The following is a 17,678-nucleotide window of genomic DNA, read 5'->3' on the forward strand; positions in this document are numbered from 1 at the left end:
TTAGGGAGGAGTGGGTTATAACACGACATATTTGGAAACAAAGAGAAACAAATCTAGAAGCGCCACAGAAAAAGTTGCCAAAGCAAGTCCAATGCAAGTACAAGGAGAACGTGATACACGCACAGGTACAAGAAACGAAAGCTAGAAACTCGAATAGTAGAAATTATACAATTCAAGGGCAGAATGACGGTAATAGACATCTCTTGACAAACATCTCTGCAACGAGTGACCATACCATAATGAGAGCAAGGTAAATTTGTGAACATTACGCCTTGCGAACACCCAAAGATACACATGACGCCAAGCAAATATTTGTAGCACACTGAAAAAGTACTAGAAAACGTAAATTGAAGCGTAGTGCGCGTGCGTTGAACGAGGCGAGATAGGGGAATGGGTGGGGGGGGGGGCATGTACGATGAGGTAAATCAAGTGGATTGTTGCCGCAGCTTTGCCATGAACGACTCAACAGTAGTGCAATTTACTGTATCAGCAGAAAGAGCATTCCATTCAGTAACGGTGCGCGCAAAAAAAGTTTTTAAAAGCTCGTATCTTGCAAGAATACGCACTCAGTTTCTTTGGGCGCTCGGATCGCGTGGATCGCCGATTAACGGATTCTATGTACGTGCCCTTGTTTATGCGCAGCTTGTCATGATAAAGTAAAAACATGTATTTCAAACGATCATGTAGTCTTCTTGCCTGCAATGTATCCAGGTTAGCGTTATTTAGCAGTGTAGTGGGGGATGTAAAGTATCTGTTGCGATTGTAAACAAATCTAATTGCTTTCCTTTGAATCATATCAAGCTTTTTAGCGTCTTCTTGGCTATGCGAATCCCAAACCACGGAACAGTACTCGAGGACTGGATGGATGTAAGTTTTGTACGCAATTAGTTTTAATTTTTGGGTGGATTTGCGCAGAGACATTCTTAAAAACCCCAATTTCTGCATAGCTTTCTTTTCGATGTAGGCAACATGCTCGTTCCACCTAAAATCAGCGCTAAGTATGACGTCCAAGTACTTGTAAGTATCAACGAAAGAAAGTTTTTGGCCATTAATAAAATAATCGCATTTTAAGGGAGACCGTTTACGCGTCACGCTCATAGCCACCATCTTCTTTTCGTTTACCTTCATTTTCCAGACTTCACACCAAGAAGATATTTTGATTAAAGCTGTGTTTAAGAGAGACTGATCGCGTGGACTGCGTATTTCTTGATAAAGGATGCAGTCGTCTGCAAATAACTTAATAGTGACCGGAATATCAAGGGTGATGCCATCTATGAATATTAAAAAGAACAGTGGCCCAAGCACTGAACCTTGAGGGATTCCAGACTTCACCGGTTGTGAATCGGAGCACACCTTGTCGATAGTGACAGTTTGGTTTCGATCCGAGAGGTAGGCCACGATCCATGAAATTAAGGTTTCATTTTTCAGTATAGGTTTAATATTTGTCAGAAGTTTGGAATTAGACACACGATCAAACGCTTTTTCAAAGTCTAGCAAGATCATGTGAATTTGGCCTTGTTTGTCTAGGGTAGCCGCAATATCATGAAGAGTTTCCAGCAGTTGTGTGATAGTTGAGAGTGTTCTACGAAAGCCGTGCTGTCGGTCGTTGATTAGGTTATGTTGCTCGAGAATAAGTGACAGGTGCTTGAATATGATGTGTTCCAAAACATTTGCGCATGAGCACAGCAGGGAAATTGGTCTGTAAGATGAAATAAGGGAAGTACTTGATGCTTTAGGTAGAGGAACAATTTTTGCAAATTTCCAATCGCTGGGAAGCTCGCACTGAAAAAATGATCTCCGAAAAATAATGCACAAGAACTTAGAGCACCATTCAGCATACCTCACAAGAAATGCATTAGGTATGCCATCTATACCAGACGACTTTTTTGGATCGATATTAAGTAACAGCGAGAAGATTCCTTCCTCAGATTTCGAGATGTCACTTATTGGTGGAATATCATTACCTGTGTTGGGGCATGGCCTTCTACCATCATTATCGGTAAACACTGAACAAAAAAATGCATTAAATGATTCCGCAATGACTTCATTGTTCGTAACAATAGCACTATTTTTACACATATTAAGGAAGCACTTCTTTCTAGGAGAAAAGTGCTGCCAGAATTTCACTGGGGTCGAAAGTAAAAAGTTCTCTAAAGTAATGTTATAATAATCTTTTACTTTTTTATACTGTCTTTCAATTGTTTGCGCACGAAACTGAGTTTATGCATGCACGACGGGGATGGGTTCTGATGTTTGCTTAACCTTTTCGCTTTTCATCCCAAGCGAACCACTGGCATAGTAATCCACTGGCGAACATGTCTTATTATCTTTACTTTTGTTGGTACATAGTCCTGAACGCATCTCAGTACAAGGTTCTTGAAAAAACACCAAAGGGCGTCAACAGTACAGCTGCTAGACTTTGAAAGCGTGATAAATCGAGAAAAGTGTAGGTCAAATGTGTCTAGTATTTCTAAGTCATTGGCACGCGAGAATACCGAGACCACTCGCTCTTTCTCACTTTCTTTTTGTCACTTCGTTCAGTGTAACACCCAGGCACACCAATCTGTGGTCTGATATTCCATCAACCACGTCGATACCCGACACACGACGCAACATGCCACTGTTAACGAAAAAAAGATCCAGGGTTGAGGCAGTAGTGTTCTGGATGTGGGTAGGTGGCTTAACCAGTTGGGTTAGATCATGATAAATGACTATGTCAACTAAGCGTTTAGCCGCATTTGTAAATGGTACAGGGAAATCCGTATCCCATGTGACTGAAGGGACATTGAAATCACCGCCAAGTATTATGTTGCTGGAGTAGCCATGGATGGCGCAAAAAATTCATTAAGCTTATCAAAGAATGTTTCATTTGTGCCTGGGGGACGGTAAAAACCACCGACTATGAACTTCAAACCACCTGAGTCTACCCTCGCGATAACACATTCAAGATCTGGTATACCGGCCAGTCTTCCAACTTTTAAGGTTTCCTTAAAAAATATTGCTACTCCGCCGCCTCGAGATTCCCTGTCCTTGCGGTAGACCCGGTATCCCTCGGGCGTGATTTCGTCGTCCCCAATCTGAGTGTGAAGCCAGGTTTTAGTAATTATCAATAGTTGAGGCTGATAAGTTAATATGACACCGTCTAAATCACCGCTTTTAGCTAGAATGCTACGAGCATTAATATTTAAGCATCGGAAGTGTTTGCCATTGTTATCGTTTCATTTATTAGGAATTCCTCTGGTAGCTGGCGTGTGCGCACCGGCCATTTCGCGCTGAACTTCATCTAATGTTAGTAATCGATTGTCAATCTTAACTTTATCATGTACGAGCTTTACCTTTGTACCACATTTCCTAATTTCTGAGGTACTGTTCCAGAGTAGTTTCCTCACGTGCCTAGTGGTTGCAGAAAAATCCATAGAGCTTCCCTTCCCTTTCAATTTGTAGCAATTTTTTCAGGACGTTAACTTTTTCCTTTTGATTAAAAAATTTCACGATCACTGGTCGCCCTTTACCGCGCTGCTTTTGCCCTAGCCTGTGAATCCGTTCAACTGAGTTAACGTTCACGTCTAGAGTATGCTTGAATACATTATCAACCACGCTATCCATGAGGTCATCAGAGGCGTCGTCTTTCTTTTCTGGTATGCCGAACACAACAAGGTTATTACGCCTACTTCGGTCCTCCAAATCAACGAGCTTACTTTCCAAGTTACGAAGGTCATTTCAAGATTAGTAAATCTATCACTGAAGCTTTTAATCGTCACAGAAGTTTCCTCAACAGTTTTTAATTGCGACTCAATGTCATCAAGCCTTTTTTGGATATTGTTCTGACCTTCAAGCAACTGTGATAACAATTCGGAAGTCGAGGGCTCTGGGTTGGGTTCAACGTCCCCACATAGCATCAGCAAAGACAGGAACACTTGTTGAATGGCACAATACAGGGTGAACAGGCTACGTGGGCACGTCAGCTGGACTAAGTAAGGATTGCTAGACTTAACAGATGATACTTCGTTACTAACCTGCACGTAGAAAAGAAACGGCTTGAACATAGTGTCACAGGAGGACCAGCCGACGTGCCCACTGAAAGATTCCGGGGATTCCAAACATGTCCACTTGAGGTGACGTTGATGGCGCTGGAAGCATCGTTGCCCATCTTTCCTCGATAAAAGATGGCGCATGCGTGAAGACGTCAGTAGACTCACGCGCTGTGATGGCAATATCGGTCGTAGCTTGATGTGTGCTGGCCATTTCTGTCGCACCCAGCAGGAAAATCTGCACATAGAAAAGAAACGGCTTGAACATGGTGCCACAGGAGGACCAGCCGACGTGCCCACTGAAAATTGTTATATTTTCATTTTTTCTGAGCCACATTTCAGTGGTCGCTATGATTGCAAACGACTCACTTTTTTGACAATAAACGAAAGTAGGGTGTCTAGGTTTTTACAGCGAAGCAGAATATGGGGGGGGGGCGGCTAGCTGATTTACAACCCGTGGCCGTCCGTCTGTCAGACGCCTGTACGCAGAAAACTCCTCCTGCGCAACCTCATGCGTATGCGTGAGAAAATAAAGAGAGAAAGGGGGGAGCCGCGTGATTAGCCAACACCATCTGCCCAAGGCCTGTTTGCTCCGATCCGTGACGTCACAGGACCTGGCCTGAAATGTCATTGACAAGGCAGGCGTCATGAAAGTGGTGACATCAGTGTTGCGTACTCGGGAGCATCCTCATTAGTTCCAATGGCAGCCGGACCAGCTATCATGTTGTCATGGATAGGAGTGAAAAGGCCTTGTGCTATCTAGATGGTGTTGTATTAGCTGCGCCAGTAGTGACGTTGTTGCTCTCCGTCGCAGACGAGCGCGCGCACACCAGTTGTTCTCCGGCTCAGAAACAGGAACGCCACACGTGATACGTACTCCTTATGAGCAGGCAGCTTTTGATCAGTAACGCCGTGAGCAGCACGGGGAACGAGTTTGTCTACTCCGTTCCGATGCTGCAGCCCGGGTTCAACAGGCTCATGCAGCCGAGCGCAAGCAGCAACTGCATACCGAGAATCTGGCAGCCTACAAAGCCGTCGTTTAATCAAGCGTCCGGATTAACCCAGTGATAAACGGCTGGACCGCACGTTTAAGCTCCGCTGGTTAACCGTTTGTAAGGAGTGTTTGAGTGGTTATTTTTTGTTGTTTATGCTACGAACGTTAATGTGCAGTACAGATATGTTTTTACTGGGAATCATCATAAGGTAGAGTCGGTGTAGCTTGTTTCGCTTTGTGGCTATACGCTAAAAGTACTAGTTACTCTATTTAGATCTGCTTCACAGGTCACATGGACTACTTTCGGTTTATCAGCTTTCCTCATCAGTATCTTGCCGCCAGTGTCTCAAGTATACTTCGAACCTTTAGTGCGCTTGGTTTCAATTACCTTCCCCATTAGTATATTATTTTCCAGACGTAAATGTTTTTTGACGCATATACGATCAGTTCCTTCGAACCAAACATTGATACGATCAGTCGCTTTTTTTCGCCGCCAGCATAAATCTGTCTCGGTTAGCCTGGGAGGCAAACCGCACAACATTCGGTGCTCCTCTAGACTTTGTAGATAGATACTCGATGTGCAATTTCAACGTCAAGGCTGGACAGTTCTGCGGGCAAACACGAAGCGGTTGCCTTAACAACCTTGCTAAGATCCTCGCCGTCAGCAACACGTATGCGCTTCCGTGTAAGGTTGCTCTGACAAATGTACTGTTTGAGTTCAATTAGTTGTCACCAAGTTCACTGATTAGAATCGTGTTCTCTCTCTAGCATGCAAGGCCCAGTTGTTATACATCTTCAAGTTCTTTACGGAGGGTCTTCGGTTTTGAATTCTTCGAAGTTCTCGTTAATGAAACCCATTCCAGTTATGACTGACGTAAGTTCCGCCTCTATAGCTGTGTTCGATGACTGCAGTTTTTTTACCTCATTCTTTAGTTCATTCATCACTTCCACAAATCGGGAAGTCCTGTCGGTCAAAACTGTGACTATTTCTTTACGCTGTTATGTGCTTTTTCTGCGAATGTGTGCAAATTCGGTTAAGGTACCACTGCTTTTGCTTCCCATTGAGCCAGGGTGTATTGCTCACAAGCTGTGTAAGCACGGGCAAAAGAAATACTGCAAGTTTCAGAGCAGCCCAGCATCCTTGGACAGCATAACAGATAAAAGATTTGATTTCCTACGTGCGACGAGTGAAACCATTGGTTCAGTGAAGGTGGCTCCCACGGCTGCCGGCACCGCTTTGAATGCACCTTGGCCGTTGCTCCATTGCTTCATATAGGTGAAGCCGGTGCCTCCAGTCGCTGGTCCCCCGCAGCAGAAAGGCACGTGTCCTCATGATGGCGTTCGATGCCCATTCACGTAGCTTCTGGATTCCTTGCGCTGTCGAGAGTTTTCTATCGTATGCCTGCAACGAGCGAAAACAGCGGTTTAGCCGAGGTGGCTCCCACGGCTGCCGGAACCGCTTTGAATCGACTTCGAGCCGTTACAAAGTCGTACGATGAACTTTACATCCTGGCACTGACGTTATCTTCCAAAGGCCTCTACGACGGCTGGTGCAACCGGATGCATACTGAAGTCCTTGGTCAGCAATCCTTTCTTGGGTATCATTATAATGGTTGTCTTCGTCGGGTGGCGTTGGAGCTTGCGCCTGAGCACCTTCTGCACTGGCGTCTTGTGGTGGCAGTTGTCTTTGCAGTCTCGCTGGCTGCTGTCGTCGACTTCCGGCCTTGTCACCTCTACTGCGTTGCCGAGGAAGCCCGCCGGACCGTTCGAGTCGGCTTTCCGGCCGTTAGCGGGCCTGCGAGTATTGCCCTGCTTTGCTTCCTCTTCTGGCTTCTTGTCAGAGCCAGTTTTCAAATGTTTTATCTGTTTCCTTTTCGGGCCGGCCAGTCAGTTACGTTCGTGTTTCCAACTCGTCACCGCTCGCAGAGCTGGGATCGTTCGACAAGGTTATGTTTGTCAATCGTTCCTTCATATTCTGTGAATATTCAGTAGCAACAACCTGTCGCTTTTTCGGGGCCCGTAGGACTGCGAAAGCAGCTTCCGAGGGGTTTTCCATGGTTATCGTGTGTCCACGCCGAAGCGTTAGGCTTAGCGCATAGGCTGGTAGGTGAGTTTAGCGAGCTGTTACCCGCTTCGCAGCTTTCGTGGCCGGTAGCGGAGGGGAAAATGGCACTACGAGTTCAAAGTTGCTCTCAACAGATTCCTGTGCTTGAAATCTCGTAGCACCATTACAATCCGGGGGTGCCAGTGATGTTATCCGGTCGAAATGGGTCACGGTTGCGAGAACAGAGGCGAAGTATGTTGCGTTTGCCCGTGCTGTGAAGAAACGAGATTTCGCATTTGAAAAGTGATGTGGACGGACAACTCTACATATATCGCAGCTCTTGCTTATTGCTGAAGTTATTTTTATATCGTGGTTTTTTATTTTCTTCTCTTTCTTATTTGTCCATACTGTGAGCTCTTTTCTTGCTGTTACAGGGCGGGAAAATTGTAGAAAAACAGTGGCATGAGCAAAAATAATTAGTGAATAATTATCTGTTAACATAAAATTTACATACAAGGCATCTACAGGGTGTTCCACGTAACTTGAGCCAACACTTTAAACATAAAAGACGCGTCTGAAGCGATGTAAACGGGACGCATAGTATTTACAATAGCCTACAGTCTCTAAGGCAATTTTTTGTTTTCCCCATAACTCTCTAATTGAGTTTATTTACCCAAGTTTTTAACTGTTGCCTGGTGACCCCAATTATTATAAGTAAACTTGTAGAGTACTTTCAGAAACCACCGATATAGTTCTTTCCTGTACGATGTGCCTCACGTTGTCGTTTTTTCCGGGTTGCAAAGAAAGCCCGCGAAATATGAAAAAAAAAATAGAGCCACGGGACGGAGCGCTTGCGCAGTGGTATCGTGCTGCTCCCAAGCGTGCGTTCAGTCAACAAGGTCGGCTTCATCGTGACTGACAACGGTTAATGAAAAAAATCGGCACATTTAGAATGTCTTAGCACTAAGGTAAACGCCTTCCTTTCGTCACCTCGAAGAGTGAATCTATTTTTTACCGGGGAAAATTTCCCGTTTAAATTATGTCTTCTGCTGTTTGTTCAGCCTTACCTCTGCCTGTTATTTTTTATGGTAGTTTTATTGCTGTATAGTTTTTATGCAGCGCTGTATGCATAAGCGCATATATGTGCATGTATTTTCTCTTCTTGTAGCTAGGCAAATGATATCTTTAGGTGCATACAATGGGTATGCTATCTCCAATGAATGGATATAGTCCTGTTCCAAGCTCATGTTGGACTGTTCTGTTGACTGAGTGATATGTGTATTTGAAACCGGTGTGTGACTCTGTCAGGCATTCGTGCCTTTTCTCAGCTTCTTGGGAAACCAGCGATTGAGCTTCGAGCTGACACGCAGCGCCCCATTGCGGACATCGCGTTCATTGTGTGGACTTCCATAACAAAGTAAAATGGCCAGCAGCAGTACGGTGGGGGACCCGCAAAGCCGTGAAAACAAAAAAAGCTTTGAGGCCATCGTTGTTTCTGCTTGGTTCATTGCTACAACTCTCAGAAAAGCCGTACTATGTAGCTCTGTCATTCTATCATTTTTCGTGCAAACTACCAGTATGAGCGACGGCAGGACGCAGAATCCGGGCAGGTGCGATTGCACCCCGCTACGCCAATTTTTACAGCTTCTCCGGCAAAATGTCCCTGGGCATATTATTTTATTGAACGTTAAAATGGCAATGCTTCTAGGAGGTCCATTGCAGTCTTTGACTTCGGGACCTCCTTCTGTATATTAACAACTTGTAATCTTTCTAATCATCTCAATAAAAACCGATACAGATTCTGATTCTATAGTGAAAAAATATATATACGTGTTTTTAGTACAATAATGTATACAGTAAGCATTTTTTCGATGGTACTAAGAGTAACATTAGCGGCAGCAGGAGCATAAATGCTCCCTGGGTTTCCAGCGGTGCCTGATACAAAATGAAAAGGGAGCAAATGACAACACTAATCGTACAATCTCACAGCTAACATAAACGTTTAACACTTCGTGTTTACTGCAGAAACAGGTAATCCACGCCGCATTGATATGCAACATTGATTATGCAGCTTCTATTCCAGGCGAAATGATGCCCGCAAGAGTAAAGTCACGCGTAACGTCCATGTTGTTAAAGGACATGTCGACGGGCAAAAGTTTAGCACCAGCGACAGTACCGATACAAGCCAATTTCAGCTGCAGTGCGTCGCCGCAGAAGGCGCGCAGCTAAGCGGCTCGGCCGTGCTCGCATTGCAGCTGGCGAACCCGCAAATATCGGCATGTTTTGGGCGTTTTCCGCAAGTGATTTCGTTCTCGATCACAGTAACCTCTTCGCTGTTATCAATATGCACACCGAGAGAAACGAAAAGGAAATGCCCGCCAACGTCACTTAGGTTGCGCTTTCGTAGACCGTAAACACAACGTGCTTCCTGCAGCCCCGCGTTCGATAAGGAGACTAAACGTTGTGGCGCTTTCTTACTTGCGGCGCTGAGGGCAGTTTTCATTAGCGCCCTCTGGAAAGCGCTGGCTTCCAATAGTCAGGGCAAATGTATCTATTTTTTTAGCATTGAATGAATAAAGAAGGATTGAATGATGCATGCTTTCTGTCGCTTTGTCGGCGTTTCGCGGAAACACCGTGGGCGCTACGTCTTTGACAGTTGCGCACCTTGTTTTGCAGACGATGAAGTTTCTGCGTAGTCAAGTACAAGGGATGCTCGACTCCTTCACCTTCTCTTACTCCTTGTCCCAGAGCGTGACCGAAGAAAATAGGGTTCGCGTCTACCGCAGGGTGAGTGGCGTGGCTTGGTCTGATAACCCCCTTCGGGTCGTGGTGAAGCTCGTGGAACTTGACAGCCATGGCTCTGTTCCAATACTCACCGTAGACGGCTGGATAGATAGCTAAGCAGACAGCGGCTCTTAAGAGAGCCGTGTCGTTCCAATTCTGGCAAAGCTGGAAAAGGAGACAACTTCGCAAAGAGGGCCTCGAAGTGGAAAAGAGTTCAGGATACCTTGTTGTCGATATGAAATGGCAGCTGAGCAGATGGCTTGGTAAATTAGCGGGAAGGTCGCTTTCGCACAAGAAAACATAACTTGGCATTCGGATGTGATTACTGTAAACTATGTTGTTTCTTTTTCTTTGATGGTTGGCAGATGCAAAGTGTTCAACTGCAGCTCTAATATGTGCCTTTCTTAGCTAGCTTTTGTCCAGGCCAAGTGGTGTTAAGTTGCAGAGATGTTTTCCCCGTTTATGCTACTACTAAGGCTTAAAACTGTCTTCTTTCCACTCAACGTAGGCTGTCTTCAACGCCCTGCAGAATTGGAACACACCTATGTCCCACAATAACAACCAAGCTATGACTTCCGGACTACCATTCGAGCATGACGAGCTTCATGGTTGCCGGTCTAATGATTCTTATGGGAATCTTAGCGCACTATAACGTAAAAGTGTTCCAACCTGTTTCTATTTTGTGCCTGCAAAAAGCCCTCCACGATCCGCCAAACAATTTTCGGGCTACCTTCACTTGACTGTCTGTGACGCGATGTCACGAAACCGCGAGAACTCGCCATCTGCTATGACGTGTACACAGTGACTATGCACGATTATATCAAGCGAAAGAAAGTTAATTATTTTCAATTCTACACCCTTTTCGCGGTTAGCAATCCGTTATTGGGGAAAAATATTTCGGGCTGCGCTCACTTTGCCTGTCTGTTATGCGACGTCACAAAACCGCGAAAATTCGCCTCGTCAGAGTGACTACGCATTAAAAATGCATTGATATTCCGAACACAACTGAACGTTTTATTGGTACAGCGGAACGATGTCCCGTCCCGAAAGTGTCGCTGCCTGCCGATCACTCTCGCACTATGGGCTGTGGGCACTATGGGCTATGGGCTATGGCACTATGGGCGGACAGAATTGATTTATCTTTATAGAATAGAAAAATCTGCCTTGCAGTATAGGGTTTTCAATCCCTTGCGACACGTATACGACATCGCTCTGCGAGCAAATATTCGCCGAGGATCCGTTTTAGCAGCATTTTAAACCTTCAATTGCACATCGCCACAATTTTCGTCTAGCCACCGCAAGATAAGCAAGGAGAAGCGCGCGTATCGCAGACGCCGGCACCACACTCTTGACCTGGTATCTAGCTTCACTGAGCTAGTTCGAACCCGTTGAAGCCGTCCCCACTACTGCGTGTTCTACGCCTCTTGTCAGCGAACTATGTAAGAACCTATCGCGGTAGGCAATGCTAGTCGCTTTGAAAACAAATAAAACTGACCTTCTTCAAACGAGCAGAGAATTCGACTGGGCTTTTCAAACAACGCTGCGGGTCACTGCCCGAGCCTCGTATCGGTAGTTAGGTAAATCTGAGGTCAGGAAATTGCAATAAGAAGAGGCCAAAGTTGTGTTACGTTATAGGGCCGCTCATGTTTCACATCAAGTATAGACACAGCAAAGAAGAAAATCTAATGATAACCTGAGAAGTATAAGTGCTATCAACCAAGTTACCCAATTTGTGTATTAATTCTGCGCTGATTGGTGTTCCTTCAAGTTCAGAAAGAACTTCACATGTTCCCTTATGCTTAGGGTAGGCCTCAGAAATGTTCTTGACGGCTGGAATCAACCTACGGCCAAAGGCCGCGGATACGCTACATTAGGGGTATGAAGGCAGCCTTCGAGTAATTTGTGACCATAACCTTAAAACTGAGCTGGCAATTTGAAATTATGAGATACCACAAGCTTCCCTAAAATATGCAGGGATTGAGATTACGAGATATGATTTCATTAGAAAAACTGCACCGGGAGTCGTTGTTTGTTTGTTTCTCATTTAAATGCGAATAAACGTACCATAATTTATGGCAACTAAACAAAAATTTCGGCCAGAATGTGTAAAAACGCCAATGAAAAACAATAAATCAAGTTGAGTAGATAGTTCTTGCGATAGCAGTTAGGCACATCTATATAAAAAACATGTTCAAGAAAATGCTTGGTAAGGTAGAAGCGACGCTCAAAAAACATAATAAATATACGCATATCGAATGCACGTGTTAGGATCCATGTGAAGCGATGGTTTAGCGACGCAGTTAATTTGGCAGTTTACAACTGATGATGATCCGTAATTTTTTTTAACTTTGTAAAATGTCATGCAATCTTTTTGATCTTTATGTATATGTCTGAAATAATAAGAACGAGTGATAGCGCAAAGAACGGGACGTGCAGACTGAGGCGGACGATGCGCTGACTAACAACAAATATCTCACTGCGCACACAGAAGTATATGCATGAGCTTGAATAGGCAGGAGGGAGAGGAGAACATACCAAAGTAGAAATACAACGCCAGCAAGACAGCCATGATGCTGACTATAACTATAACCCAAACCAAATGGTCGCCATCATCCGCGTGCAAGATACGGGAGCTCCTTGGTGAGAAGCAATATCGAAGGCACAGTCACTCACAAATCGATTTTTTTTGTTCGTGCAAAAGGCCTCTTATATGTCACGTGTACGCCGGCCACCATAGCACCTTAGTACTTCGCCTTGATTAAACAATGCACGACAGCCACAGCGGAAGCAATGCGCAGCTAGATGGCTGCGAGCACACCCCTTCATTAAAGTGGAATGTTCTTTGAGGCGGTCATTCACACAGCGTCCAGCTTTGCCGAAGTAGCACCTACACAGGACAGGGGAGCCTTAAATACTGAGCTGTGGGAGCAATCAACTATCTCTTTTGTGTCGTTCATACCACACGTGAGAAACCCCTTGACTTCCGCATTCTTTCTGGCGCATACTGGTTAGTCTTTTTTTTTTTGCTACGAAGGCAACTCTGATGCCTGCCTTTCATGCAGTCTTTATTATTATGTAGCGCAATGAGACACTCGGTACAAATAAGGAATGAACCCGGTTCTTGAATGCAAACTATTCTCTTTTCGGTTGTTTCATTTGTCACGTTTTGGCTGCTGTAAGGCTGCAGAAATACATTCGGCAATGCTAGACAGTAAACTGTCCGGGTAGCCTGCCATTAGTAGTACGAGTACCTGCGAGTCAAAATTCCTGCGCATTGGGTGCAGGCACGAGCACAGCAGTAGCCCCTAAACAAGATTTGGCGATCACTCGCTTCACCAGCCTCGAATACGCGAAGCAGCATAGTAGGGGGCTATTATAAGAGCGGGGGTACATTACCTTCACAAATGAAATGTTCAGAGCAAAGCAGTTCAAGATCAAGAAACCTATGTTTGTTATAAACTTAGGTTTATGACAAACTAGGAACTCACCTACGGGGCACAAACCTGGAGGCTCACGAAAGGAGTTCTACTTAAATTGAGGACGACGCAACGAGCTATGGATAAGAAAAGAGCAGATTGGGTGAGAGAACAAACGCGAGTTAATGACATCTTAGTTGAAATCAAGAAAAAGAAATGGGGCTTGGGCAGGACATGTAATGAGGAGGGAAGATAACCGATGGTCATTAAGGGTGACGGACTGGATTCCAAGGGAAGGGAAGCGTAGCAGGGGGCGGCAGAAAGTTTGGTGAGCGGATGAGATTAAGAAGTTTGCAGGGACGATATGACCACAATTAGTACATGACCGGGGTTGTTGGTGAAGTATGGGAGAGGCCTTTGCCCTGCAGTGGGCGTAACCAGGCTGATGATGATGATGATGAGAACAGCAAAGGGCGACACGGATGGCAATGGGCCCTTTCTCGCTGCTAGCGCTAGTTGTCTAACTGGTCTTCCCCTTTCTTTGCTCGCGGCTCTCCCATTCTGACTCTTCCATGTCGATATTTAGGTGCACTGGCCCCCATCTCTTCTTGTTTCAGTTCTATAGTTGTCCGTAGATGTCGAAGCCATCGGACACTGCGGCGACTGCCACTTGAAGGGAACGTGCAGTCAGGGTTGCCGTTCGTTCTCCTTCCAGTAGCACAACGGAAGAAAGAGTTCAGTGCCCGGCGACAAACTTTGGGCTTGATCGGCTGGTGGAGAGCGAGAGGTGGGCCATTCACAGGAGAGAGCACTCAGGAAGCTCAATTGGCGCCTGCTGTCAGTCATTACTGAGCGCAGTAAATTATCGACCTCACACAATATGGAGAAAATCACGGATGGCAAGGTAAATGCTAAGCAACTCTAGACCGAAAGTGCTGTAGGGGGCTTGGTTCGGAGTGAGTGTCTGCGATAAGAATGATAGTGGCTGACAATAATCGGCGAGGTATTGCAGGAGAACGGATTCCACAGGCGATGCTTGACGTATTGGTCCTGGGCAATCCAACATACGCTCGAACTGCGCACGCACCACTGAGATTTTCCGTAGAAACGGCGTGGGGGGGGGGCGGAAGAGTGCAAGTCATTTAGCGACGATCTAGCGGTGTACGTCGTGACAAACGGGCGTTTTGAGCTCAATGATGCGGGGAGATCAGGGAAAACTCGCAACAAGGCTGCAAATAGCAATCTTGGAAACAGTGGCGCAGGAGCGCGCTACATTTATGGTTTGCGATGCAGCAATTCTTTTGACGGAGAGAAGAGCTGTTGTATCCAGCAGACGCCAGTTGTCTGGTATCGACAAGGAAGCTTGAGTAAGCAATAAAATTGGCACAGATTATGGCGGAACCTATTTCGACAACTATGGATAGTAACCGGAAGGTTCTCTGGACGCCCAAGTTTTGCGTGAGGGTCCGCTGTTGAAAGACGCGGATGCGGGTTCCATTCACAGCTTGCAAGTGCCGGACGGAAGAACTAGCACAATCCACACGTGTAGCAAGTCGTATGCTGATCTGGGCACCTGTGTCGATCAGAAAGTGTGAGCCAGTGACCTTGTCAGTGACGTAGAAGAGCTGACCTGCAGCGGGGCCGCGACCACTCATTGCCGTTAGCAGTCAGCCGGTCTGTTTCTCAACCAGACGCAAGGCAAAAGGCAGTGATGTGCTCGGGCGCCGAAGCGATGGTTGTACAAGCAGATGGCGGACTGGTCCCCGTCTTGGTGGCACCAGAGTGCTGTGGTGGTACTCACGCTGGCGGGATGTGTTGCGGCGACGTTAAAAAGTAGACTGATGCTGAAGTAGTCTTGGAAAATCGCACCAAAGAGTGTCGCCAGCAGGCGCTCGTTCAGTCGATCACTGTGTTCAGCGACGCCAGAATGCTGTCGACGCTTTTTTTGGGGTGGGAGGGTGGGGAGGACGCGCAGTGGGTGACTCCTACCGCCGGTACCACAGTGCATATTTTCCATCACCTTGAGGAGCAATCTCGTGAGTGTCAGGGTAAAAGCAACGCTCAGGGCAAAAGCAACATTGTAAATTCTGTGAGCCTGGAAGAACCAGCATCTAAGCTCAGCGAATGGCTTGCGTGCTGATTGCCCAGCTCCTTGACTGCGAACGGCTGCTGAATCTGCTAACAATCATACGTGGTGATGTTTTCCATAATAGCCGCCTTCATTCTTACGCAAGACGACGCCTGAATGTTGTTCGCGTACAAGATGAATAGGTCAACAATCTTGTCGATGACCGTCACCGGAAGCGCTTTGACCGCAAGGGTTATCCGCAAGGGTTTGAAGTGGGCCTCGACATGCAGGAGCGGTGACCACGTCTCGGGGCTACGTTTTCAGAACTCTGGCGAGCGGGCGATGTTAGAAGGAACTGCACAGATGGAAACGACCGCCGCGGTTTCCGGGGTTGGGGCTGGTTGGCATTTGCTTTCGGTGTGAGGCATGTCTTCACCTCATTATTCGAATGCGTGTTATTACCTAGCACAAGCTGAGGATAGATTGAGATGTCCAGACGTAAAAACTCAGGGAGCTTGTTGATACGGGCTGTCTACCACAGTTTCCGAGCAGTGATTAACAGCGGCAGCGGGCTTGCACTGCAGCTCCTGCTGAGTATCCTGTAGGCGTTCTTTATTTCGTGAGCCCGTACTGGGCGCGCGAGCTCGAGTGCTCCTGGCGCCCGTGGCTCGGCCAGGATGCTCTCTGCTCAGCGATCATGCCGTGTCACTGGCGCTTTAGATACCTCCCGAAAATGCCTCACAGTGGGTTCGGAGGGACACCATTTGTACGCGGTGGGTTTGTTCGGCGTATCCATTTAGGACTACTTCTAAGGATGGCATGGATCTCAATATATGAGTTGTGAAACTGCATTGCTAGTATGCACAATTGCCCTTCTTATTTTCTTTTTAACAAACCGCTGTTTTATGCATTCGAGCCGTAACTGCAACGCGCATGTATTTCGTTACGTGTTTTGGAAATTAATATTTAAAGACTGGTGTCATCCTGAAAATTTGTTCCTAATATACACGGCCTGAGAACTCACAGGCTACAATTTGTAAATTCAGATATGTGCCGTAAGTTAATCAATGAACAAATGCATTAGTGAGTATTTGTTGTGCATTCGGTTATGCATCTAGTTTTCTTGTGCGACTAAGGTCCGCCTTTTTGAGTAAATTAGTTCAACAGCTAGAATTATCCTGTCACAAGCGGTGTTCAAACAATCTGAAAGACCTAAAAGAACACAAGAAAAAAAGAAGGAGCGGGTATAATCCAATTTGTTGTATACATGCTGTACTGGAGCTATTCGGCGAGACGTCAGTAGCAGGCATGATGAGCAATGTCACAGAACGTTCGCAAAGAAATAACAGCTCACGTATCAATGCGTGAGCTGCGTATCAATGAAGAGTATCAATGAACGCGTATCAATGAAAACTCATTCTGCACCATCTCGCCTATGTTATAGACGTTGCAAAACACGCCAGGAGGAAATGTTTCCGGCTCGTTGTTGGCGCTTTCGTTACGCCAAATTCAATGCGCCTGTTTCTCGTGCAGGTTTCGCGTCTGATGGTGTCGCCAGGGTTCCTGAACGAGACCGACGGCAAGTTAACAGACACTGCTATAAAAGAACTGGCACTAGTAAGTACGTTTTTGACACCAATAGCTACAGATGTCATTGCATTCCCAGCGGTCGGTATAAAGGCGAGTGGCCTATGGCTTGCGGCGATGGCGGAGCGCTGCTAAGAAAGAGAGCATGGCTTCGAATCTCTGCATTGGCGGCCACACTTCAAAGGGGGCAAAATGCGTTAACGTTCTTGCACTCTGAATTCGGTACACATTAAAGAAGCTCAGGTGGCCAAAATTAATTCGGGGTACCCCCTCCCCCTTACGGCGTGCCTCGTAATGATATCGTTGTTTTGGCAGCTGAAATCCCGGATTTTCTTTTTCAAACTGAGCGTTTCATTTGAAATCCGTTATGGCGCTGACAGCATATTGTCATGCCTCCATTTTTTGCAGTTTTGCTGGTTTTCACCGGCGTGTAACTGCTATTATAAGGAACCGCTTTATTCCAGCCGAGTTCGTTCTGCCCCCACGAGGATGAAGCTGTGCAGCTGATGATGACTTTTGCAAATGAAGATATACAACGGATGATGATATGTAGAAATATTGGTGATGAAAGTCAGGCATCTGTTGTGCTCACACTAATTCTCTCTCGGTGTTTAAGCGGCCGCCTGGCCACGCGGGAGTGTTTTGAAATCCATCGAGTATCCGGGGAGACGGCAACTGGGATCGGACGTTGTTCTAAGTGGCGAAACCCGGTATTTAACAGGGGATGTCTGATCAATAACCGTGTAAGGTCCAG

The 17,678-nt window shown here is 46.1% G+C and overlaps 1 protein-coding gene across 2 annotated transcripts in view; it reads left to right on the forward strand.

Annotated features, from left to right (window-relative positions):
- LOC142584878 (membrane metallo-endopeptidase-like 1) overlaps positions 1 to 17,678 on the forward strand; it is a 301,228-nt gene that overhangs the window by 184,796 nt on the left and 98,754 nt on the right. For both annotated transcript variants that reach the window (XM_075695197.1, XM_075695198.1), the window contains exons 8-9: positions 9,746 to 9,856; positions 16,871 to 16,954. In XM_075695197.1, coding sequence (XP_075551312.1) covers positions 9,746 to 9,856; positions 16,871 to 16,954 — 195 coding nt within the window. The remainder of the gene's footprint in view (positions 1 to 9,745; positions 9,857 to 16,870; positions 16,955 to 17,678) is intronic.

Source organism: Dermacentor variabilis, chromosome 6 (genome assembly GCF_050947875.1).
Source record: "Dermacentor variabilis isolate Ectoservices chromosome 6, ASM5094787v1, whole genome shotgun sequence".
Classification (NCBI taxonomy): Eukaryota; Metazoa; Arthropoda; class Arachnida; order Ixodida; family Ixodidae; genus Dermacentor; species Dermacentor variabilis.